This window comes from Salvelinus namaycush, chromosome 11 (genome assembly GCF_016432855.1).
Source record: "Salvelinus namaycush isolate Seneca chromosome 11, SaNama_1.0, whole genome shotgun sequence".
NCBI classification, from domain to species: domain Eukaryota; kingdom Metazoa; phylum Chordata; class Actinopteri; order Salmoniformes; family Salmonidae; genus Salvelinus; species Salvelinus namaycush.
In genome coordinates this window covers 2,711,262-2,730,582 of record NC_052317.1, presented here as the reverse complement: position 1 = coordinate 2,730,582, position 19,321 = coordinate 2,711,262, and the positions used below count along the sequence as shown (strand labels likewise).

The following is a 19,321-nucleotide window of genomic DNA, read 5'->3' as shown; positions in this document are numbered from 1 at the left end:
CAACACAGTGTTTTCATTGTTTGTCAATGCAGATAAGTTTGATTATATGTAAATGATTTATACTAATTTATATTTTGTTATTAAACTGTTGTAAATATGTTGTTGAATAACTATTTTTACGAGTCCACAGGAGGGCGCACCGGGTTAAGCAATTAAAAATTGACCAGCAAATTAATTTCTTTAAACTATCTAGTAAACACTTCGGAGATGAGGTTGGTGTGTTTTTTTTTGTTGAAAAAAATTCTACGGATATATCTTGTAATTGAACAAAATAGTAAGGTGGCCAATAACTGGGAACAGTATGCCGATTATTAGGCACCAAGGCTGCTGTTTAAAACTTTTATTTTGAAAACTGAGTGTGGGGTACAGGAAGTATCTCTTCTTCGCCTCGTTCCTATTGTTTGTAGCTTAGCCAGCTAGCAGGCTATTCTCCCGATGGACGAACTCTTCGCACATCGGTATTTCCAAATCCTTAGTACCACCCAAATATTATGATATATTTTCAAGTATCAATAAACGATTAACTGTAAGTACAGACTAGTCCTGAAAATGAGCAGAATATCCGGACCCATGTGGAATTCCAAGGCTTTGCACGAGCAGTTAGCGTCCATCATGGGGGCGTTGACCAATGCAGCGGTGGCGGACATATGTGAAGTCGTGGATGAAGGTTATGCGATTTTGCAATTAGAAATATCAAGAAGCTATAAGGAAAACGAGGACCTCAAGAAGAAACTGCATTTGATTGAGTCTATAATTGCGCGAGGAATCGATGGAAAAGCGGGAACTCAAGCTGTTGTTACTGAACCCGTCCCATTAGGTGAAGGTCTCCATCCAAAACTGTCGCAGCAGGAGGACACATGTCTTAAAAGTAATGGGATAACAATAACGGCTGGAGATTGCTACTTTGTTGAAGAAGAAGAGGAGGTAAGTTTCCATATTCAAGTCTTTCAGAAGCTAGCTATATCCCCAGTGTGTGTTGTTTATCCACTAAATTATAATTGAAATATAATACAGAATTGTACATTATGTAAAAAAAAAAAAAAGTTTTAAAAAAGTGCATTCAAATTATGATTTGTTGCAGTTACCCGATGTGGTACTTATCAAAGATGAGGACTCCGAGGACAGTGACACACATGAGGAAGGTAAGTAGATTGCAGATCTGTGGTGTTGTTCTAGAATGATGAAGGTATGTTGATCAGTTAATCTCTCGAGGACAGACACACATAAAGTAACTGGCATTTGATGCAATTACGCAAGAGTTTAGTTCTGGGTTTCCCAGATTCATTAGTTATAGCAAAGACAGTACACTATGAAGATGCTGTAAAACTTCAATTAATAGCCCTGGCATTTATTTGTTTAAAGGGATAATCCACTACAAACCACAAATTAATATTAGGTAACAGTGTTAATTAAATAACACTAATATGTGAAACTATTTTTTGTGAACAAATGTTTCATTTTGTTGTAATAACAAGATTGGTAGAAATGTGAACATATTTTGGGAAATCTGTTGCAGCTCAAGTCAACTACAAACCCACAATCCAATGTTCTCTCTCTCCCAGGCTGAGTAGCTAGGTATTTAGCTAGAAAACATAGCTACACACAATAATACCAAAGTCAATTTCAGCATGTGAAGTAGCTAGCTAGCTGTAAAATCGCCTAAACAAACTACACTATCAATTTAGGAGTCCATCTCACAGAGTTCAACTTGCAGTTAGTCTTTGCAACTGAGCTATAACGGCATATCTGCCCAGAGTGAGAGCAGCATTGCTTTCCCGCCCTGTCTATTCATTTATTTTTTATTTAACCTTTATTTAACTAGGCAAGTCAGTTAAGAACAAATTCTTATTTACAATGACGGTCTACCAAAAGGCAAAAGGCCTCTTGCTGGGATTAAAAATAAATAAAATAAAAATATAGGACAAAACACACATCACGACAAGAGAGACAACACAACACTACATAAAGAGAGACCTAAGCCGACAACATAGCATGGCAGCAATACAACATGACAACAACATGGTAGTAACACAACGTGGACTTGACAGCTCATGCAGCTTTAGTATGTTGATCAGAGAGTTCTATTCATAGAATTCGAAACGCGTCATGCATCTACACCTACATTTAAATGTGTCCATAGTGTGTCTGGATTCCCCTTTCCCACGCTATATTAAAATGCCAGTATGCATTCTACAAACGGTGGAATAGGCAAAATATGATAACACAACAACAACTGATGGCAGTAGCTAACTACTGTAGCTAACTAGCCAGCTGACCTTTGTAGCTAGCAAGCAATGCCAAAGGGATTGCAAACAGGTTAGCATAACTCTAACCCCAAAAACATATATATATATATTCTAAATATTAGCTAGCTGGCTAGCAATTATGAGGCCAGCAAACATGTTCCTCACACACTAGGAACGTATTTCCTTTCAACGTTATAATGAAAAGGTGCCTCTCTGTCCCAAAACACACATCTTCTGGAGACTTGTGGGAGGAGTGCTGTTGACGTCTCCCACTGTATGCGCTTTCGGTAGCCTGATTGCGTCCAGACTAGAGGTCGACCGACTATGATTTTTCAACGCCGATACCGATTATTGGAGGACCAAAAAAAGCCGATGCCGATTAATTGGCCGATTAAAAAAAACATGTATTTGTAATAATGACAATTACAACAATACTGAATGAACACTTATTTTAACGTAATATAATACATCAATAAAATCAATTTAGCCTCAAATAAAATGAAACATGTTCAATTTGGTTTAAATAATGCAAAAACAAAGTGTTGGAGAAGAGAGTAAAAGTGCAATATGTGCCATGTAAAAAAGCTAACGTTTAAGTTCCTTGCTCAGAAGATGAGAACATATGAAAGCTGGTGGTTCCTTTTAACAGGAGTCTTCAATATTCCCAGGTAAGAAGTTTTAGGTTGTAGTTATTATAGGAATTATAGGACAATTTCTCTCTACACGATTTGTATTTCATATACCTTTGACTATTGGATGTTCTTATAGGCACTTTAGTATTGCCAGTGTAACAGTATAGCTTCCGTCCCTCTCCTCGCCCCTACCTGGGCTCGAACCAGGAACACATCGACAACAGCCACCCTCGAAGCAGCGTTACCCATCGCTCCACAAAAGCCACGGCCCTTGCAGATCAAGGGGAACAACCACTCCAAGTCTCAGAGCGAGTGACGTTTGAAACGCTATTAGTGCGCACCCCGCTAACTAGCTAGCCATTTCACGTCGGTTACACCAACCTAATCTCGGGAGTTGATAGGCTTGAAGTCATAAACAGCTCAATGCTTGAAGCACAGCGACGAGCTGCTGGCAAAATGCACAAAAGTGCTGTTTGAACGAATGCTTACGAGCCTGCTGGTGCCTACCATCGCTCAGTCACTGCTCTATCAAATCATAGACCTAATTATAACATAATAACACACAGAAATACGGGCCTTAGGTCATTAATATGGTCGAATCCGGAAACTCATCTTGAAAACAAGACGTTTATTCTTTCAGTGAAATACAGAACCGTTCCGTATTTTATCTAACGGGTGGCATCCATAAGTCTAAATATTCCTGTTACATTGCACAACCTTCAATGTTATCTCATAATTACGTAAAATTCTGGCAAATTAGGCGGCCCAAACTGTTGCATATACACTGACTCTGCGTGCAATGAACGCAAGAGAAGTGACACAATTTGACCTGGTTAATATTGCCTGCTAACCTGGATTTCTTTTAGCAAAATATGCAGGTTTAAAAATACACTGCTCAAAAAAATAAAGGGAACACTAAAATAACACATCCTAGATCTGAATGAATGAAATATTCTTATTAAAAACTTTTTTCTTTACATAGTTGAATGTGCTGACAACAAAATCACACAAAAATGATCAATGTAAATCAAATTTATCAACCCATGGAGGTCTGGATTTGGAGTCACACTCAAAATTCAAGTGGAAAACCACACTACAGGCTGATCCAACTTTGATGTAATGTCCTTAAAACAAGTCAAAATGAGGCTCAGTAGTGTGTGTGGCCTCCACGTGCCTGTATGACCTCCCTACAACGCCTGGGCATGCTCCTGGTGAGGTGGCGGATGGTCTCCTGAGGGATCTCCTCCCAGACCTGGACTAAAGCATCCGCCAACTCCTGGACTGTCTGTGGTGAAACGTGGCGTTGGTGGATGGAGCGAGACATGATGTCCCAGATGTGCTCAATTGGATTCAGGTCTGGGGAACGGGCGGGCCAGTCCATAGCATCAATGCCTTCCTCTTGCAGGAACTGCTGACACACTCCAGCCACATGAGGTCTAGCATTGTCTTGCATTAGGAGGAACCCAAGGCCAACCGCACCAGCATATGGTCTCACAAGGGGTCTGAGGATCTCATCTCGGTACCTAATGGCAGTCAGGCTACCTCTGGCGAGCACATGGAGGGCTGATCGGCCCCCCAAAGAAATGCCACCCCACACCATGACTGACCCACCGCCAAACCGGTCATGCTGGAGGATGTTGCAGGCAGCAGAACGTTCTCCACGGCGTCTCCAGACTCTGTCACGTCTGTCACATGTGCTCAGTGTGAACCTGCTTTCATCTGTGAAGAGCACAGGGCGCCAGTGGCGAATTTGCCAATCTTGGTGTTCTCTGGCAAATGCCAAACGTCCTGCACGGTGTTGGGCTGTAAGCACAACCCCCACCTGTGGACGTCGGGCCCTCATACCACCCTCATGGAGTCTGTTTCTGACCGTTTGAGCAGACACATGCACATTTGTGGCCTGCTGGAGGTCATTTTGCAGGGCTCTGGCAGTGCTCCACCTGCTCTTCCTTGCACAAAGGCGGAGGTAGCGGTCCTGCTGCTGGGTTGTTGCCCTCCTACGGCCTCCTCCACGTCTCCTGATGTACTGGCCTGTCTCCTGGTGGCGCCTCCATGCTCTGGACACTACGCTGACAGACACAGCAAACCTTCTTTCCACAGCTCGCATTGATGTGCCATCCTGGATGAGCTGCACTACCTGAGCCACTTGTGTGGGTTGTAGACTCCGTCTCATGCTACCACCAGCATTCAAAAGTGACCAAAACATCAGCCAGGAAGCATAGGAACTGAGAAGTGGTCTGTGGTCACCACCTGCAGAACCACTCCTTTATTGGGGGTGTCTTGCTAATTGCCTATAATTTCCACCTTTTGTCTATTCCATTTGCACAACAGCATGTGGAATTTATTGTCAATCAGTGTTGCTTCCTAAGTGGACAGTTTGATTTCACAGAAGTGTGATTGACTTGGAGTTACATTGTGTTGTTTAAGTGTTCCCTTTATTTTTTTGAGCAGTGTATATACTTCTGTGTATTGATTTTAAGAAAGGCATTGATGTTTATGGTTAGGTACACATTGGAGCAAGACAGTCCTTTTTCGTGAACACGCACCGCATCGATTATATGCAACGCAGGACACGCTAGATAAACTAGTAATATCATCAACCATGTGTAGGTAACTAGTGATTATGATTGACTGATTGTTTTTTATAAGATAAGTTTAATGCTAGCTAGCAACTTACCTTGGCTTCTTACTGCATTCGCGTAACAGGCAGTCTCCTCGTGGAGTGCAATGTAATCAGGTGGTTAGAGCGTTGGACTAGTTAACTGTAACTGTTAACAGTTAACGGTTAACTGTTTTCGCCACTAGAGGGGGCGATCGGACGGTTTCTGGGGGTCTGTACTCCCGAAGTTGTGGAAAGGGAAAGACAGTTTTTGTGCTTGCCAGTTAGCTAGCAGTTCTCAGCTGTTAGCAGCCAATGGCTAGCAGGTTCTTACATGCAATAAAATGGATGATTGCCATAATTGTTTTTGTCATTACTGAATTATTTAATGTAACAAATCAAACATTAAACCTCGTAAACAATTCATGGTAATTCATTGTAACCTGGTAAACAATTAATTTAGATCCGGCTTTTATTTGCTGAAATGTGTGCCATTGCCTGGGTATTAAAAGGGACAGGCGGCTAGTTGAAACTGTTTGAAGTTTTACGGTAGGCAGAAACTGCTTCTCCAATAGAAATCCCAGATTACACTTGTAGTTGATGTCATGGCGACGTTGACTAGCTACGCTCATACGCAGAAACACATCATCTGGTCTAAGGGTGTGAACGTTTAAATGTTATAACATTTCAGAGTTGGGATCCTTAAGGTAAAAAAAAATCTGTAACCAAAAAACATTTCCTCTAACATAATTAAAATCCCAGTGCAGTTATCGCAAAACATAAATTTCCGTGTTATTGCCTAACTAGACTATATGGCTATAAAAGCCTAGGAAATCATTTAAATAAAACCAGAGAGGAAGAGGCTAACACATGGAATTGTTTTAAGATGGTCATACCAAGGATCAGTTAGCTATTTGATTTATAATTTTAGGTATCAAAAAAATATCTTAAAAAAATGTATTTGATGAAACATTGAATTTGGCCTTACTGCTATTAGCCCATAGAAACGCATTGAATAACAGCTTCATACATGGATAAAAAGATAGTCAACAAGAACGTTCTAAAGAACGTTTGTTCTGAAGGGTCTGTCCTATATCTGAGATATATAAGAAAGATCAGGAAACTATGTATTTAACCGCTTATTTTAGTCACTAAACTATCTCCATATATACGGTTCATTCGGAAAGTATTCAACCCCTTGACTTTTTCCACATTTTGTTACGTTACAGCCTTATTCTAAAATTGATTAAATTGTTTTTTTCCCTCAACAATCTACACACAATATCCCACAATGACAAAGCAAAACCCTGTTTTTTTGTGTTTTGCAAATTTATAAAATACAAAAAACTGATATACACATTTACATAAGTATTCAGACCCTTTACTCAGTACTTTGTTGAAGCACCTTTGGCAGCTATTACATCCTTGAGTCTTCTTGGGTATGACTCTACAACCTTGGCACACCTGTATTTGGGGAGTTTCTCCCATTCTTCTCTGCAGACCCTCTCAAGCTCTGTCAGGTTGGATGGGGAGCGCCACTGCACAGCTATTTTCAGGTCTCTCCAGAGATGTTCGATCAGGTTCAAGTCCGGGCTCTGGCTGGGCCACTAAAGGACATTGAGTCTTGTTCCAAATCCACTCCAGCATTGTCTTGGCTGTGTGCTTAGGGACGTCATCCTGTTGGAAGGTCAACCTTCGCCCCCAGAGGCCCTGAGCGCTCTGGAGCAGGTCTTCATCAAGGATCTCTCTGTACTTTGCTCCGTTCAGCTTTCCCTCGATCCTGACTAGTCTCCCAATCCCTGCTGCTGAAAAACATTCCCACAGCATGATGCTGCCACCACCATGCTTCACCGTAGGGATGGTGCCAGGTTTCCTCCAGACGTGACGCTTGGCATTCAGGCCAAAGGTTTCATCTTGTTTCTCATGGTCTAAGAGTCGATTTTGGCAAACTCCATGCGGGCTATCGCGTACCTTTTACTGAGTAGTGGCTTCCGTCTGGCCACTCTACCATAAATGACTGATTGGTGGAGTGCTTCAGAGATGGTTGTCCTTCTGGAAGGTTCTCCTTTCTCCACAGAGGAACTCTGAAGCTCTGTCAGAGTGACCATCGGGTTCTTGGTCACCTCCCTGACCCAAGACCCTTCTGCCCAGATTGACTGGGCAGCCAGGGCTAGGAAGAGTCTTGGTGGTTCCAAACTTCTTCCATGTAAGAATGGAGGAGGCCACTGTGTTCCTGGGGAACTTCAATGCTGCAGACATTTTTTGGTACCCTTCCCCAGATCTGTACCTCGACACAATCCGGTCTCGGAGTTCTAAGGACAATTCCTTCTACCTCATGGCTTGGTTTTTGCTCTAACATGCACTGTCAACTGTGGGACATTATATAGACAGGTGTGTGCCTTTCCAAATCAAGTCCAATTAATTGAATTTACCAATCAAGTTTTAGAAACATTTCAAGGATGATCAATGGAAACAGGATGAGCTAAGTTTAGTCTCATCGCAAAGGGTCTGAATACTTATGCAAATAAGGTATTTCTGTTTTTTATATTTAATACAGTTTAAAAAAATCTTAACCTCTTTGCGTTGTCATTATGGGGTATTGTGTGAAGATAGATATTTTAATTAATCCATTTTAGAATTAGACTATGTAACAAAATGTGTAAAAAGTCAAAGGGTCTGAATACTTTCCGAATGCACTGTACTTCCATATATTTTTTCTTACTGGTACCCTGCTACCTTCAGACTAGTCTTGTGAGGCTTGTTGGCGTCTTAGAGCAAAACGACCAACATGTTTGTGAGGGACTCACCTTTCCATAGAGGGGTCAGTGTGTTGCCCAAACTGTTCGGACGCTACAGTCAGAAGTTGGCCGATCGGCTGTACCGACTTCAGAAGAGTCCCGTGGCGCTTGTGGGGGTTGTAAAGCAAAACGGAGAACCTCATCGTGAGAGTCTCATCTTTTCCATAATAATTTGAAAGGCCAAATTAAAAGACCGATTTTCGGGATGTCTCATGGTGTGAAAAACACCACTCTAGCTCTGCCACCTTTCAGCGCAGATGTGGAAGGGCGACATCGGCTGATGTGGTGGATTGAGACGCAGCCCATGCAAACAAATCTCTAGCTTCAACTGACAGATTTTGATGGGGATTTTTTTATTATACTTGTTAGATTTCCGTCGGGGTGCGACATCAACTTTTTAATTGTCTGAAAACCTATCAATTATCAACATTTTAATGTACTGCGTTCTATGTCTGTAAAGGGTCGCGGTAGAAATAACTTCATTGCCAGGCCCTAGTGGTCATCCATACGTAATAGGACCATTATTATGCGTTGTGAATTGACATGGAATTTTATATTTGTTTTTCTTATAGTTTTAACGAAAACCCGGGGGGGAATAGCAATGTAAACGTTAAGACAAATAGTCCATTTGTCACATCCCTAATCTGGTCTAACGGTCATCTCGCGGTGAGCTGTGCATGTGCAGGCGGTCAAATCAAAGGCACTCCTTCGATATGCAGTTGTTTTTGACGAAAATGAAAACGTCAATTTGTCACTGTCCCGAGGTTGGAGAAATAACATGTTCAACTACTTAAGACATTGGCTCGAATCTAGGTTGTGCCTTTAGATTTTGAGAAATTTAACAGCTAAGGTATAATTTTTCACTTCTCTCATTGACTTCTTAAACCCCGGCCTAGTCTGCTTGGTCTGTTTCACAAACATTCCTGGAAGTCTCGTGATGTTCCGCCTCTGGGTTTAGAAACTCTGTGGTTATATACATACATACATACATACATACATACATACATACATACATACATACATACATACATACATACATACATACATACATACATACATACAGTACCAGTCAAAAGTTTGGACACACCTACTCATTCAAGGGTTTTTCATTATTTTTACAATTTTCTATTTGTAGAATAATACTGAAGACATCACAACTATGAAATAACACATATGGAATCATGTAGTAACCAAAAAAGTGTTAAACAAATCTTCAAAGTAGCCACCCTTTGCCTTGATGACAGCTTTGCACACTCTTGGCATTCTCTCAACCAGCTTCACCTGGAATGCTAAGGAGTTCCCACATATGCTGAGCACTTGTTGGCTGCTTTTCCTTCACTCTGCAATCCAACTCATCCCAAACCATCTCAATTGGGTTGAGGTCAGGTGATTGTGGAGGCCAGGTCATCTGATGTAGCACTCCATCACTCTCCTTGGTCAAATAGCCCTTACACAGCCTGGAGGTGTGCTGGGTCATTGTCCTGTTGAAAAAGAAATGATAGTCCCACTAAGCGCAAACCAGATGAGTGGCGTATCCGCTGCAGAATTCTGTGTTAGCCATGCTGGTTAAGTGTGCCACAGGGCAGTAATCATTTAGGCAGGTTACCTTTGCTTCCTTGGGCACAGGAACTATGCTGGTCTGCTTGAAACATGTAGGTATTACAGACTCGGTCAGGGAGAGGTTGAAAATGTCAGTGGAGTACATGTGCTTTGAGTACACGTCCTGGTAATCCGTCTGGCCCACCGGCTTTGTGAATGTTGACCTGTTTTAAAGGTTTTGTTCACATCAGCTACCGAGAGTGTTATCACACAGTCATCCAGAACAGCTGGTGCTCTCGTGCCTGCTTCAGTGTTGCTTGCCTCGAAGCGAGCATAAAAGGCATTTTGCTCGTCTGGTAGGCTCGCGTCACTGGGCAGCTCGCGTCTGGGTTTCCCTTTGTAGTCCGTAATAGTTTTCAAGCCCTGCAACATCCGACGAGCGTCAGAGCCAGTGTAGTAGGATTCAATCTTAATCCTGTATTGATGCTTTGCTTGTTTGATGGTTCGTCTGAGGACATAGCGGGATTTCTTATAAGTGTCCGCATTAGTCTCCCGCTCCTTGAAAGTGGCAGCTCTAGCCTTTTGCTCGATGCTCATGTTTCCTGTAATCCATGCCTTCTGGTTGCGATATGTACGTACAGTCACTGTGGGGACGATGTCATCGATGCACTTATTGATGAAGCCGATGACTGATGTGGTATATTCCTCAATGCCATTGGATGAATCCCAGAACATATTCCAGTCTGTGCTAGCAAAACAGTACTGTACTGTAGCGTCCATGTCATCTGACCACTTCCATATTGAGTGAGTCACTGGTAATTCCTGCTTTAGTTTTTGCTTGAGAGCAGGAATCAGGAGGATAGAATTGTGGTCAGATTTGCCAAATGGAGGGCGGGGGAGAGCTTTGTATGCATCTCTGTGTGTGGAGTAGAGGTAGTCTAGGATTTTTTTCTCCCCTGGTTGCACATGTGACATGCTGGTAAAAATTTGGTAAAACTGATTTAAGTTTGCCTGCATTAAAGTCCCCGGCCACTAGGAGCGCCGCTTCTGGGTGAGCATTTTCTTCTTTTGCTTATGGCCTAATAGAGTTGGTTGAGAGCGGTCTTAGTGCCAGTTTCGCTTTGTGGTGGTAAATAGACAGCTACGAATAATATAGATGAGAACTCTCTTGGTAGATAGTGTGGTCGACAACTTATCATAATGTACTCTACCTCAGGCGAGCAATACCTCGAGGCTTCTTTAATATTAGACATCACGCACTAACTATTATTGACAAAAAAACACACACCCCCACCCCTCGTCTTTCCAGAGGTAGCGTCTCTGTTCTGCCGATGCATGGAAAATCCCACCAGCTCTATATTGTCTGTTTCTTCGTTCAGCCACATCTCAGTGAAACATAAGATGTTACAGTTTTTAATGTCCCGTTGGTAGGATCATCTTAATAGTAGGTCATCAATTTATTTTCTAACGATTGCACGTTAGCAAGGAGAATGGAAGGCATTGGGAGTTTACTCGCTCACCTCCGACTTCTCAGAAGGATCCCCGATCTGCGTCCCCTTTTCCGGCGTCTTTTCTTCACGCAAAAGGCATGGCTCTGGGCCTGTTCCAGTGAAAGCAGGATATCCTTCTTGTCGGACTCGTTAAAGGAAAAGGTTTCTTCCAGTCCGTGGCGTGTAATCGCTTTTCTGATGTCCAGAAGTTATTTTTGGTCATAAGAGACAGTAGCAGCAACATTATGTACACAATACATTTTTACAAATAAGTTACACAAAATGGAAAAGAAATAACAAAATTGCACAATTGGTTGGGAGAATGTAAAACGTCAGCCATGTTCTTCGGCGCCATCTTTTCTCTCGTTTTATTTCTCTAATTTTTGCACAAATTTGTTTACGGCCCTGTTAGTGACCGTTTCTCCTTTGCCAAGATAATCTGTCCACCTGAGAGGTGTGGCATATCAAGAAGCTAATTAAACAGCAGGATCACTACACAGGTGCACCTTGTGCTGGGGACAATAAAGGGCCACTCTAAAATTTGCAGTTTTGTCACACAATACAGTACCACAGATGTCTCAAGTTTTGAGGGAGTGTGCAATTGGCATGCTGTCTGCATTAATGTCCACCAGAGCTGTTGCCAGAGAATGAAATGTTTGTTTCTCTACCATAAGCCGCCTCCAACATCGTTTTAGAGAATTTGGTAGTACGTCCAACCGGCCTCAGAACCGCAGACCACGTGGAGGTCCTGGGCTGGCGTGGTTACACATCTGGCTTCTTCACCTGCGGGATCATCTGAGGGCTTATTTCTGTCTGTAATAAAGCCCCTTTTTGGGGGAAAAAACTAATTTTGATTTACTAGGCCTTTCTCCCCAGTGGGTGGGCCTATGCCCTTCCAGGCCCACCCATAGCTGCGCCCTGCCCAGTCGTGAAATCCATAAATTAGGGCATAATGAATTTATTTAATTTGACTGATTTCCTTATATGAACTGTAATTCAGTAAAATCTTCAAAATTGTTGCATGTTGCATTTATTTTTGTTTGAGAGAGAGCGAGAGGGTGATTTTGTTGTTTATGCTCTCAGATTCAGATAGTGGGGTAAAATTAGGTAATCATAACCCCCTCCTACTGGTATAATGTGTCCTATTAAACCATTCAGAAAGTTAGCTACCACCATGCAGTTCTACTCTATGTTGTTCTTAATCTTTAACACCATGGTTTTGTTTGATATTTTCCTCCAGGTGTTAATGTGTCATCCGTGGGAGGAGATAGTGTGGCTCCCCACACATCCCCCAATGCAAGAAAGGAAGGGAACAGTCCAGCACAGTTCAGGAGCAAGAAGATTGACTGGCAAAGGAGTGAAGACAACAGTATCTTCCAGGGTGAGCAAAGGAAAGAGACATTGAAGCACACTCTCAAACGCCCTGCATCTAGATTAAGTATTGGGAAACGGATGCTCTTGGGCCCTCAATACACACTGCATGAAGCCCCCAATCAGCCTGGTTCCTCTGGCCACTTAGGGGGCAATGGGATGGAGACAGCAGAGCTGGTTTGCTCCTATGCCTCAGAAACAGACTCTGATGTGCTTGTGGTCCACCCAGAGCCTCCGCTTGTTCCCACTGTATCAGCTGTCACCTTTAACAGTCAAGTAGGGACTCACAGCGATAGGAGGGATATCGACATGATTGACTCTCAGCCTATTGAATTAGAGATGGACATGTGCTCTACGTGGAACAAACAGCCAAAGTCAGAGATTCCGTTTTCTCAGCTCCAACAAAACCTCGAAAATATCTCAGGCATGAGTCCCGATCACTGTCAACTGACACAGGGAATGAGCACAGCGTCGAATTTTGACGGACCCGACATGATGAGTTTTGCCATGTATGAGAAACAGTCGAACCATCCCCAATGGAGCGAGATCCAAGGGAGCGCCGACAGCAGGGAGAAGCGTTTTGTTTGCCCTTTCTGTCACAAGTGTCTGATGACGTCTCAGAACCTCGAGGTGCACATGCGGATTCACACAGGAGAAAGACCGTTCAGTTGTGCCCAGTGCGGGAAAAGGTTCACCCAGTCAGCCCATCTGAAAACTCACCAGAGTGTACACACAGGAGAACGGCCGTTTGCGTGTACACTTTGTGGGAAAAGTTTCATAGTGAAATACAGTCTCACGTTACACCTGAAGAAACACCACTCCAATGTGAGGCCTTTGTAAAGTTTAAACAAATGTGACATGCATTAGAGTGCATTTCTAACCATTTACTGTTCAAAAGCATACAAATCAATGGGAAACTGAATGAAATTGATTGGATCACAATTACAAGTTTTATCTATTTAGGTATTAGAATATTGAATTTTGTATTATGTATTTGGGTACATCTTGCCATTCTAAATAAACGAATATGGCAGCATAATGAGAAAATCATTTTTACCATTATGATTACACTGTGTACTAAGAACAATCGAAGACAACAGCGAATCAGTATATCAACATAATTGTTTTCCAAAACACCCTGTTAAATTCAACAATGGTAAATCAATGCGTTAATTTGTAGACAAGAGATACATTGAAGCCTTTAATCATCAGCTGTCAATCCATGGGAATGTTACCTGGGGAGTGTAAATGCTTGTTTTCACTTTTGTGTCGTTTTCAATTTATTTGCATATTTAGCCACACCAATTTTAGGTTTAATGTTTACACTTTGAAAACATGTAAGATAAAAGATGACCATTTCATGTTCCATTATGATATTGTTATGTGTAGGTCAATCCACAGAATTAAATAGAACAGTATTGTATTGTATCTCTTGACAACAATTGTGTTTAGATGTTGTTTGGATCCAAGGTTTTGTTGAAATAAATGGCGATAATCATCTTTATCTCGCATCTCTATATCTCTGTATCCTCGATTCACAAAAATGTTGAGAGACCCTCAGAGATATCATATGCATGGTAACCTAAATGTACTGTTAGTTATAATTTCATTTCTATGGATGAGTTATTATTCGAATAACCATTTTCAGACTGTGGTGTATGTCTGTGGTCCATGGTGGATGGGCGCGTGCGCAGTATATGCAATGATTTCCAGAAAGCAACTGCGTTGGCTAAGAATTTTGAAACGTGGTTGACGTAATACTGTCACGCTGTCTTGCAGTGCGGAAGGCTTCTTCGTTCGGAGTAGGTTGGAGCCTCTGTCACAACTGTTATTGTTCTGACAACAGAAACCCTATAACAACATAAACTGACTCATAGACAAATGCTGTTTGTCTGTGATTAGGTTACAAAATTGCTTGAGGGTCCCGGTTATAACAAGATGTCAGTCTTTTCGCCGGGCCACAATGTCGACTTCTTCTTTCACAAACCGCTCACCTCCATTTACGGAGGTCTTGGTAAACGCCGCCGTGGCAAACGTGTGGAGGATGGATACGCCGTTTTACACTAGGAATTAGGTCAAAAAGTAAACACATTTTTTAGGCAGAGGATACCAATCATGGAGAAGCGTAATACGCAAGGACATGGAAAGGAGTCAGTAGCGCACAAACACTCCGTCAGAAATCACCTCGATCCCAGTGAGACCAGTCACCAACTCAGGGAACCTGGCTGTTTACAATTAGCCTACAATGATTTAACCAATGTATTGATATCACCACTATTTTACTAGCCACTGTAGTTATTTCTATAGTTTTCATGGGTTTTCTCCTCAATTCTCGATTGCCACATAAAGCTAACACACCAGGTCAATGTTTTTACTCTTTGTGTTTTTAGAGGCTGACGACCACTGGAGTCCAGTTGGCAAAGAGTTGATTTTTGTTGCGATGGAGAGCATCCAAGCAAAGAAGAGGAACATCCTGTAAAACAATATTGTCTATAGTATATTAGCAAAGCTAGGAAGATGACTAAAAAACATGACAAAATGTATAATATCTCTTATCTTGGAAATGTTAAATAGGATTACAGGCACTCTAGTTAAAAATGCAGCACTGGTATGAGGATAGTCGTGAGTTCTTCCTAATGTGTTATTACATTATTATTACTTTATGGAATTGGGAGTTGCATGCTCTTCTTGATATGGTATTGAACGATTTTAAGAAAGGATGAATCTGGTTCCCTACTGTCTATGGTGAAGGCAAGCATGAGTGCATCCAAAGCGAAGAGTTTAGACTGGAGGACACCGTACGCCTACAGGATATAGTAAGTGCAATGTTGGCATATAATAAAATGTCAAACGGAATGGATGGTTTATCTATACTAGAAAATACCAACCCCATCAGAATGATTTCTCCGAAAGGGAATTATCCACTATTTCCCCCTCCTATAGGCAGTTTTGAATCAGGTGATGATGATGAAGCCAAAGGGATGTGATTGATTCGCACATTAACGCAGAGGTAGGGAGAGCACGATCCTGAAGCGTCAGCATATGAACGCTGCACACTGCGTACGGAAGCAGGGATACTCAGACTTGTGGACACCAAGTACTGAAACAGGCAAAAGCATTCCATACCTCAAGATACTTCAACTGGTGACTATCCGGGAGAATAAAGAAAAAGGAGCACTCTGAAACAGATTCTGAGGATCCAGCTTGCTCTTACGCTGCGGAAATGAGCCCCATTCGTGTCACAGCTCACCCGAAGCAACAATAACATAAACTCAGCAGAAAAAGAAACGTCCCTTTTTCAGGACCCTGTCTTTCAAAGATAATTCGTAAAAATTCAAATAACTTCACAGATCTTCATTGTAAAGGGTTTAAACACTGTTTCCCATGCTTGTTTAATGAACCATAAACAGTTAATGAACATGCACCTGTGGAACGGTCGTTAAGACACTGACAGCTTACAGACGGTAGGCAATTAAGGTCACAGTTATGGAAACTTAGGACACTAAAGAGGCCTTTCTACTGACTCTGAAAAACAGCAAAAGAAAGATGCCCAGGGTCCCTGCTCATCTGCGTGAACGTGCCTTAGGCATGCTGCAAGGAGGCATGAGGACTGCAGATGTGGCCAGGGCAATAAATTGCAATGTCCATACTGTGAGACGTTTAAGACAGCGCTACAGGGAGACAGGACGGACAGCTGATCGTCCTCGCAGTGGCAGACCAAGTGTAAAAACACCTGCACAGGATCGGTACATCCGAACATCACACCTGCGGGTCAGGAACAGGATGGCAACAACAACTTCCCAAGTTACACCAGGAACGCACAATCCCTCCATCAGTGCTCAGACTGTCCGCAATAGGCTGAGAGAGGCTGGACTGAGGGCTTGTAGGCCTGTTGTAAGGCAGGTCCTCACCAGACATCACCGGCAACAACGTCGCCTATGGGCACAAATCCACCGTCGCTGGACCAGACAGGACTGGCAAAAAGTGCTATTCACTGACGAGTCACGGTTTTGTCTCACCAGGGGTGATAGTCGGATTCGCGTTTATCGTTGAAGGAATGAGCGTTACACCGAGGCCTGTACTCTGGAGCGGGATTGATTTGGAGGTGGAGGGTCCGTCATGGTCTGAGGTGTGTCACAGCATCATCTGACTGAGCTTGTTGTCATTGCAGGCAATCTCAACGCTGTGTGTTACAGGGAAGACATCCTCCTCCCTCATGTGGTACCCTTCCTGCAGGCTCATCCGGACATGACCCTCCAGCATGACAATGCCACCAGCCATACTGCAAGACAGGAAGTACAGGAAATACAAGTCAGTGTTCTGCCATGGCCAGCGAAGAGCCCGGATCTCAATCCCATTGAGCACGTCTGGGACCTGTTGGATCGGAGGGTGAGGGCTAGGGCCGTTCCCCCCCAGAAATGTCTGAGAACTTGCAGGTGCCTTGGTGGAAGAGTGGGGTAACATCTCACAGCAAGAACTAGGCAAAACTGGTGCAGTCCATGAGGAGGAGATGCACTGCAGTACTTAATGCAGCTGGTGGCCACACCAGATACTGACTGTTACTTTTGATTTTGACCCCCCCTTTGTTCAGGGTCACATTATTCCATTTCTGTTAGTCAAATGTCTGTGGAACTTCTTCAGTTTATGTCTCAGTTGTTGAATCTTATGTTCATACAAATATTTACACATGTTAAGTTTGCTGAAAATTAACGCAGTTGACAGTGAGAGGACGTTTCTTTTTTTGCTGAGTTTACAACCATAGCTGAAGAAAGCAGTTTGTTCGCTGTTGAATCTAACAATGTGAAACCAGAGGCTGCGATGCTTGATTCTGGACCCTATGAAGAAAAACATCAATCTAGCAGTAATAATTATTATGATAGGGATTCTAGTAATGATTTACATCCACAAAACCTGCATTTCTTACGAGGCTAGTGAAGACTTTGGAAATCTTGCCGAGAGGCTTTTCTCTAACCGTCAAGGAAATATGAGAGAGAACATAGCAAGGCCAAAAGTGGCCGTAGTCCAACGCTACATGTCAGTGCAGGACATAAAATGCAACGCACGCTTCGAAAGCGGACTTTCGTTTGTTTGTGGCTTCTGTAAGAAAGAGTTTTACATGTCCAAAGTATCTTCTGGTTCACCAGTGGGTTCACACAGGAGAGAAACCCTTCCGCTGGCCAGGCTGGTTATCTGAAGAAACATCAGAATGTTCACACGGAAGAGAAACCATTTTGATTGATCATATTGTGTCTGTAGTAGGCTATCCCATATTGAAAAAAAATACTTAAAATATATTTTAGATGCATTTTCAGGATACATGTGAAAATATAAGGAATTGGCCAAATCATTCATTTAAAAAAAATGTACAGTACCAGTCAAAAGTTTGGACACACCAACTCATTCCAGGGTTTTTCTTTATTTTCACTATTTTCTACATTGTAGAATAATGGTGAAGACATATGCATATGTCTTCACCATTAGAGGAGAGAGGAGAGATTGACTTCGTCACTACTTGTATTTGTGAGAGGTATTGACATGTTGAAAGCACTGAGCTGTCTGTTGAAATGACTAGCACACAGCTCAGACACCCATGCATACCACACAAGACATGCCACCAGAGATCTCTTCACAGTCCCCAAGTCCAGAACAGACTATGGGAGGTGCATAGCACTACATAGAGCCATGCCTACATGGAACTCTATTCCACATCCGGTAACTGAATCCTTGGCAGCAGCTAATGGGGATCCATAATAAATAAAAATACAAAATGTGGGGATTACAGACTGTGACAAGGAGATGTTAAAAATTACCGTGAGTATGCCTGCCAGCTGTTCTGCTCATGCTCTGAGAACGTGCCCTGGAATACCGTTAGCCCGCAGCCCTGCTGGTGTTGACCTGATTAAAGAGTCTTCTCACGTCAGCCTCGGAGAGCGAGATCACCCAATCCTCTGTTGTTTAAAAAATAGTAAACCATTGTTTACTATTTTACACCTGGGGTTGCTGTACATAACTTTAACCCATTGTATAAGAGATTCACCAAAATTAACGTAGTCCAGGCATTGACAGTTCAATGTCCTCTGGTCTGATGAAACAAAAATAGAACTGTTTGGCTATAATGACCATCGTTATGTTTGGAGGAAAAACGGGGAGGTTTGCAAGCCAAAGAACACCATCGTAACCGTGGAGCACGGGGGTGGCAGCATCATGTTTTGGGGGTGCTTTCCTGCAGGAGGGACTGGTGCAGTTCACAAAATAGATGGCATCATGAGGATGGAAAATTATGTGGATATATTGAAGCAATATCTCAAGACATCAGTCAGGAAGTTAAAGGTTGGTCATAAATGGGTCTTCCAAATGGACAATGACCCCAAGCATACTTCCAAAGTTGTGGCAAAATGGCTTAAGGTTAAGAAAGTCAAGGTATTGGAGTGGCCATCACAAAGCCCTGACCTCAATCCTATATAAAAATTTGTGGGCAGAACTGAAAAAGCGTGTGTGAGCAAGGAGGCCTACAAACCTGACTCAGTTACACCAGCTCTGTCAGGAGGAATGGGCCAAAATTCACCCAAATTATTGTGGGAAGCTTGTGGAAGGCTACCCGAAACGTTTGACCCAAGTTAAACAATTTAAAGGCAATGCTACCAAA

General features: G+C 42.5%; 1 protein-coding gene across 1 annotated transcript; it reads left to right on the top strand.

Annotated features, from left to right (window-relative positions):
- Positions 1 to 393: 393 nt before the first annotated feature.
- On the top strand, positions 394 to 14,179 carry LOC120055460 (zinc finger protein 629-like). Its single transcript, XM_039003322.1, has 3 exons — positions 394 to 924; positions 1,082 to 1,142; positions 12,545 to 14,179. Exons 1-3 carry the CDS (start codon positions 550 to 552, stop codon positions 13,513 to 13,515), a joined length of 1,407 nt encoding a protein of 468 aa, XP_038859250.1. The 5' UTR covers positions 394 to 549; the 3' UTR covers positions 13,516 to 14,179.
- Positions 14,180 to 19,321: the final 5,142 nt, after the last annotated feature.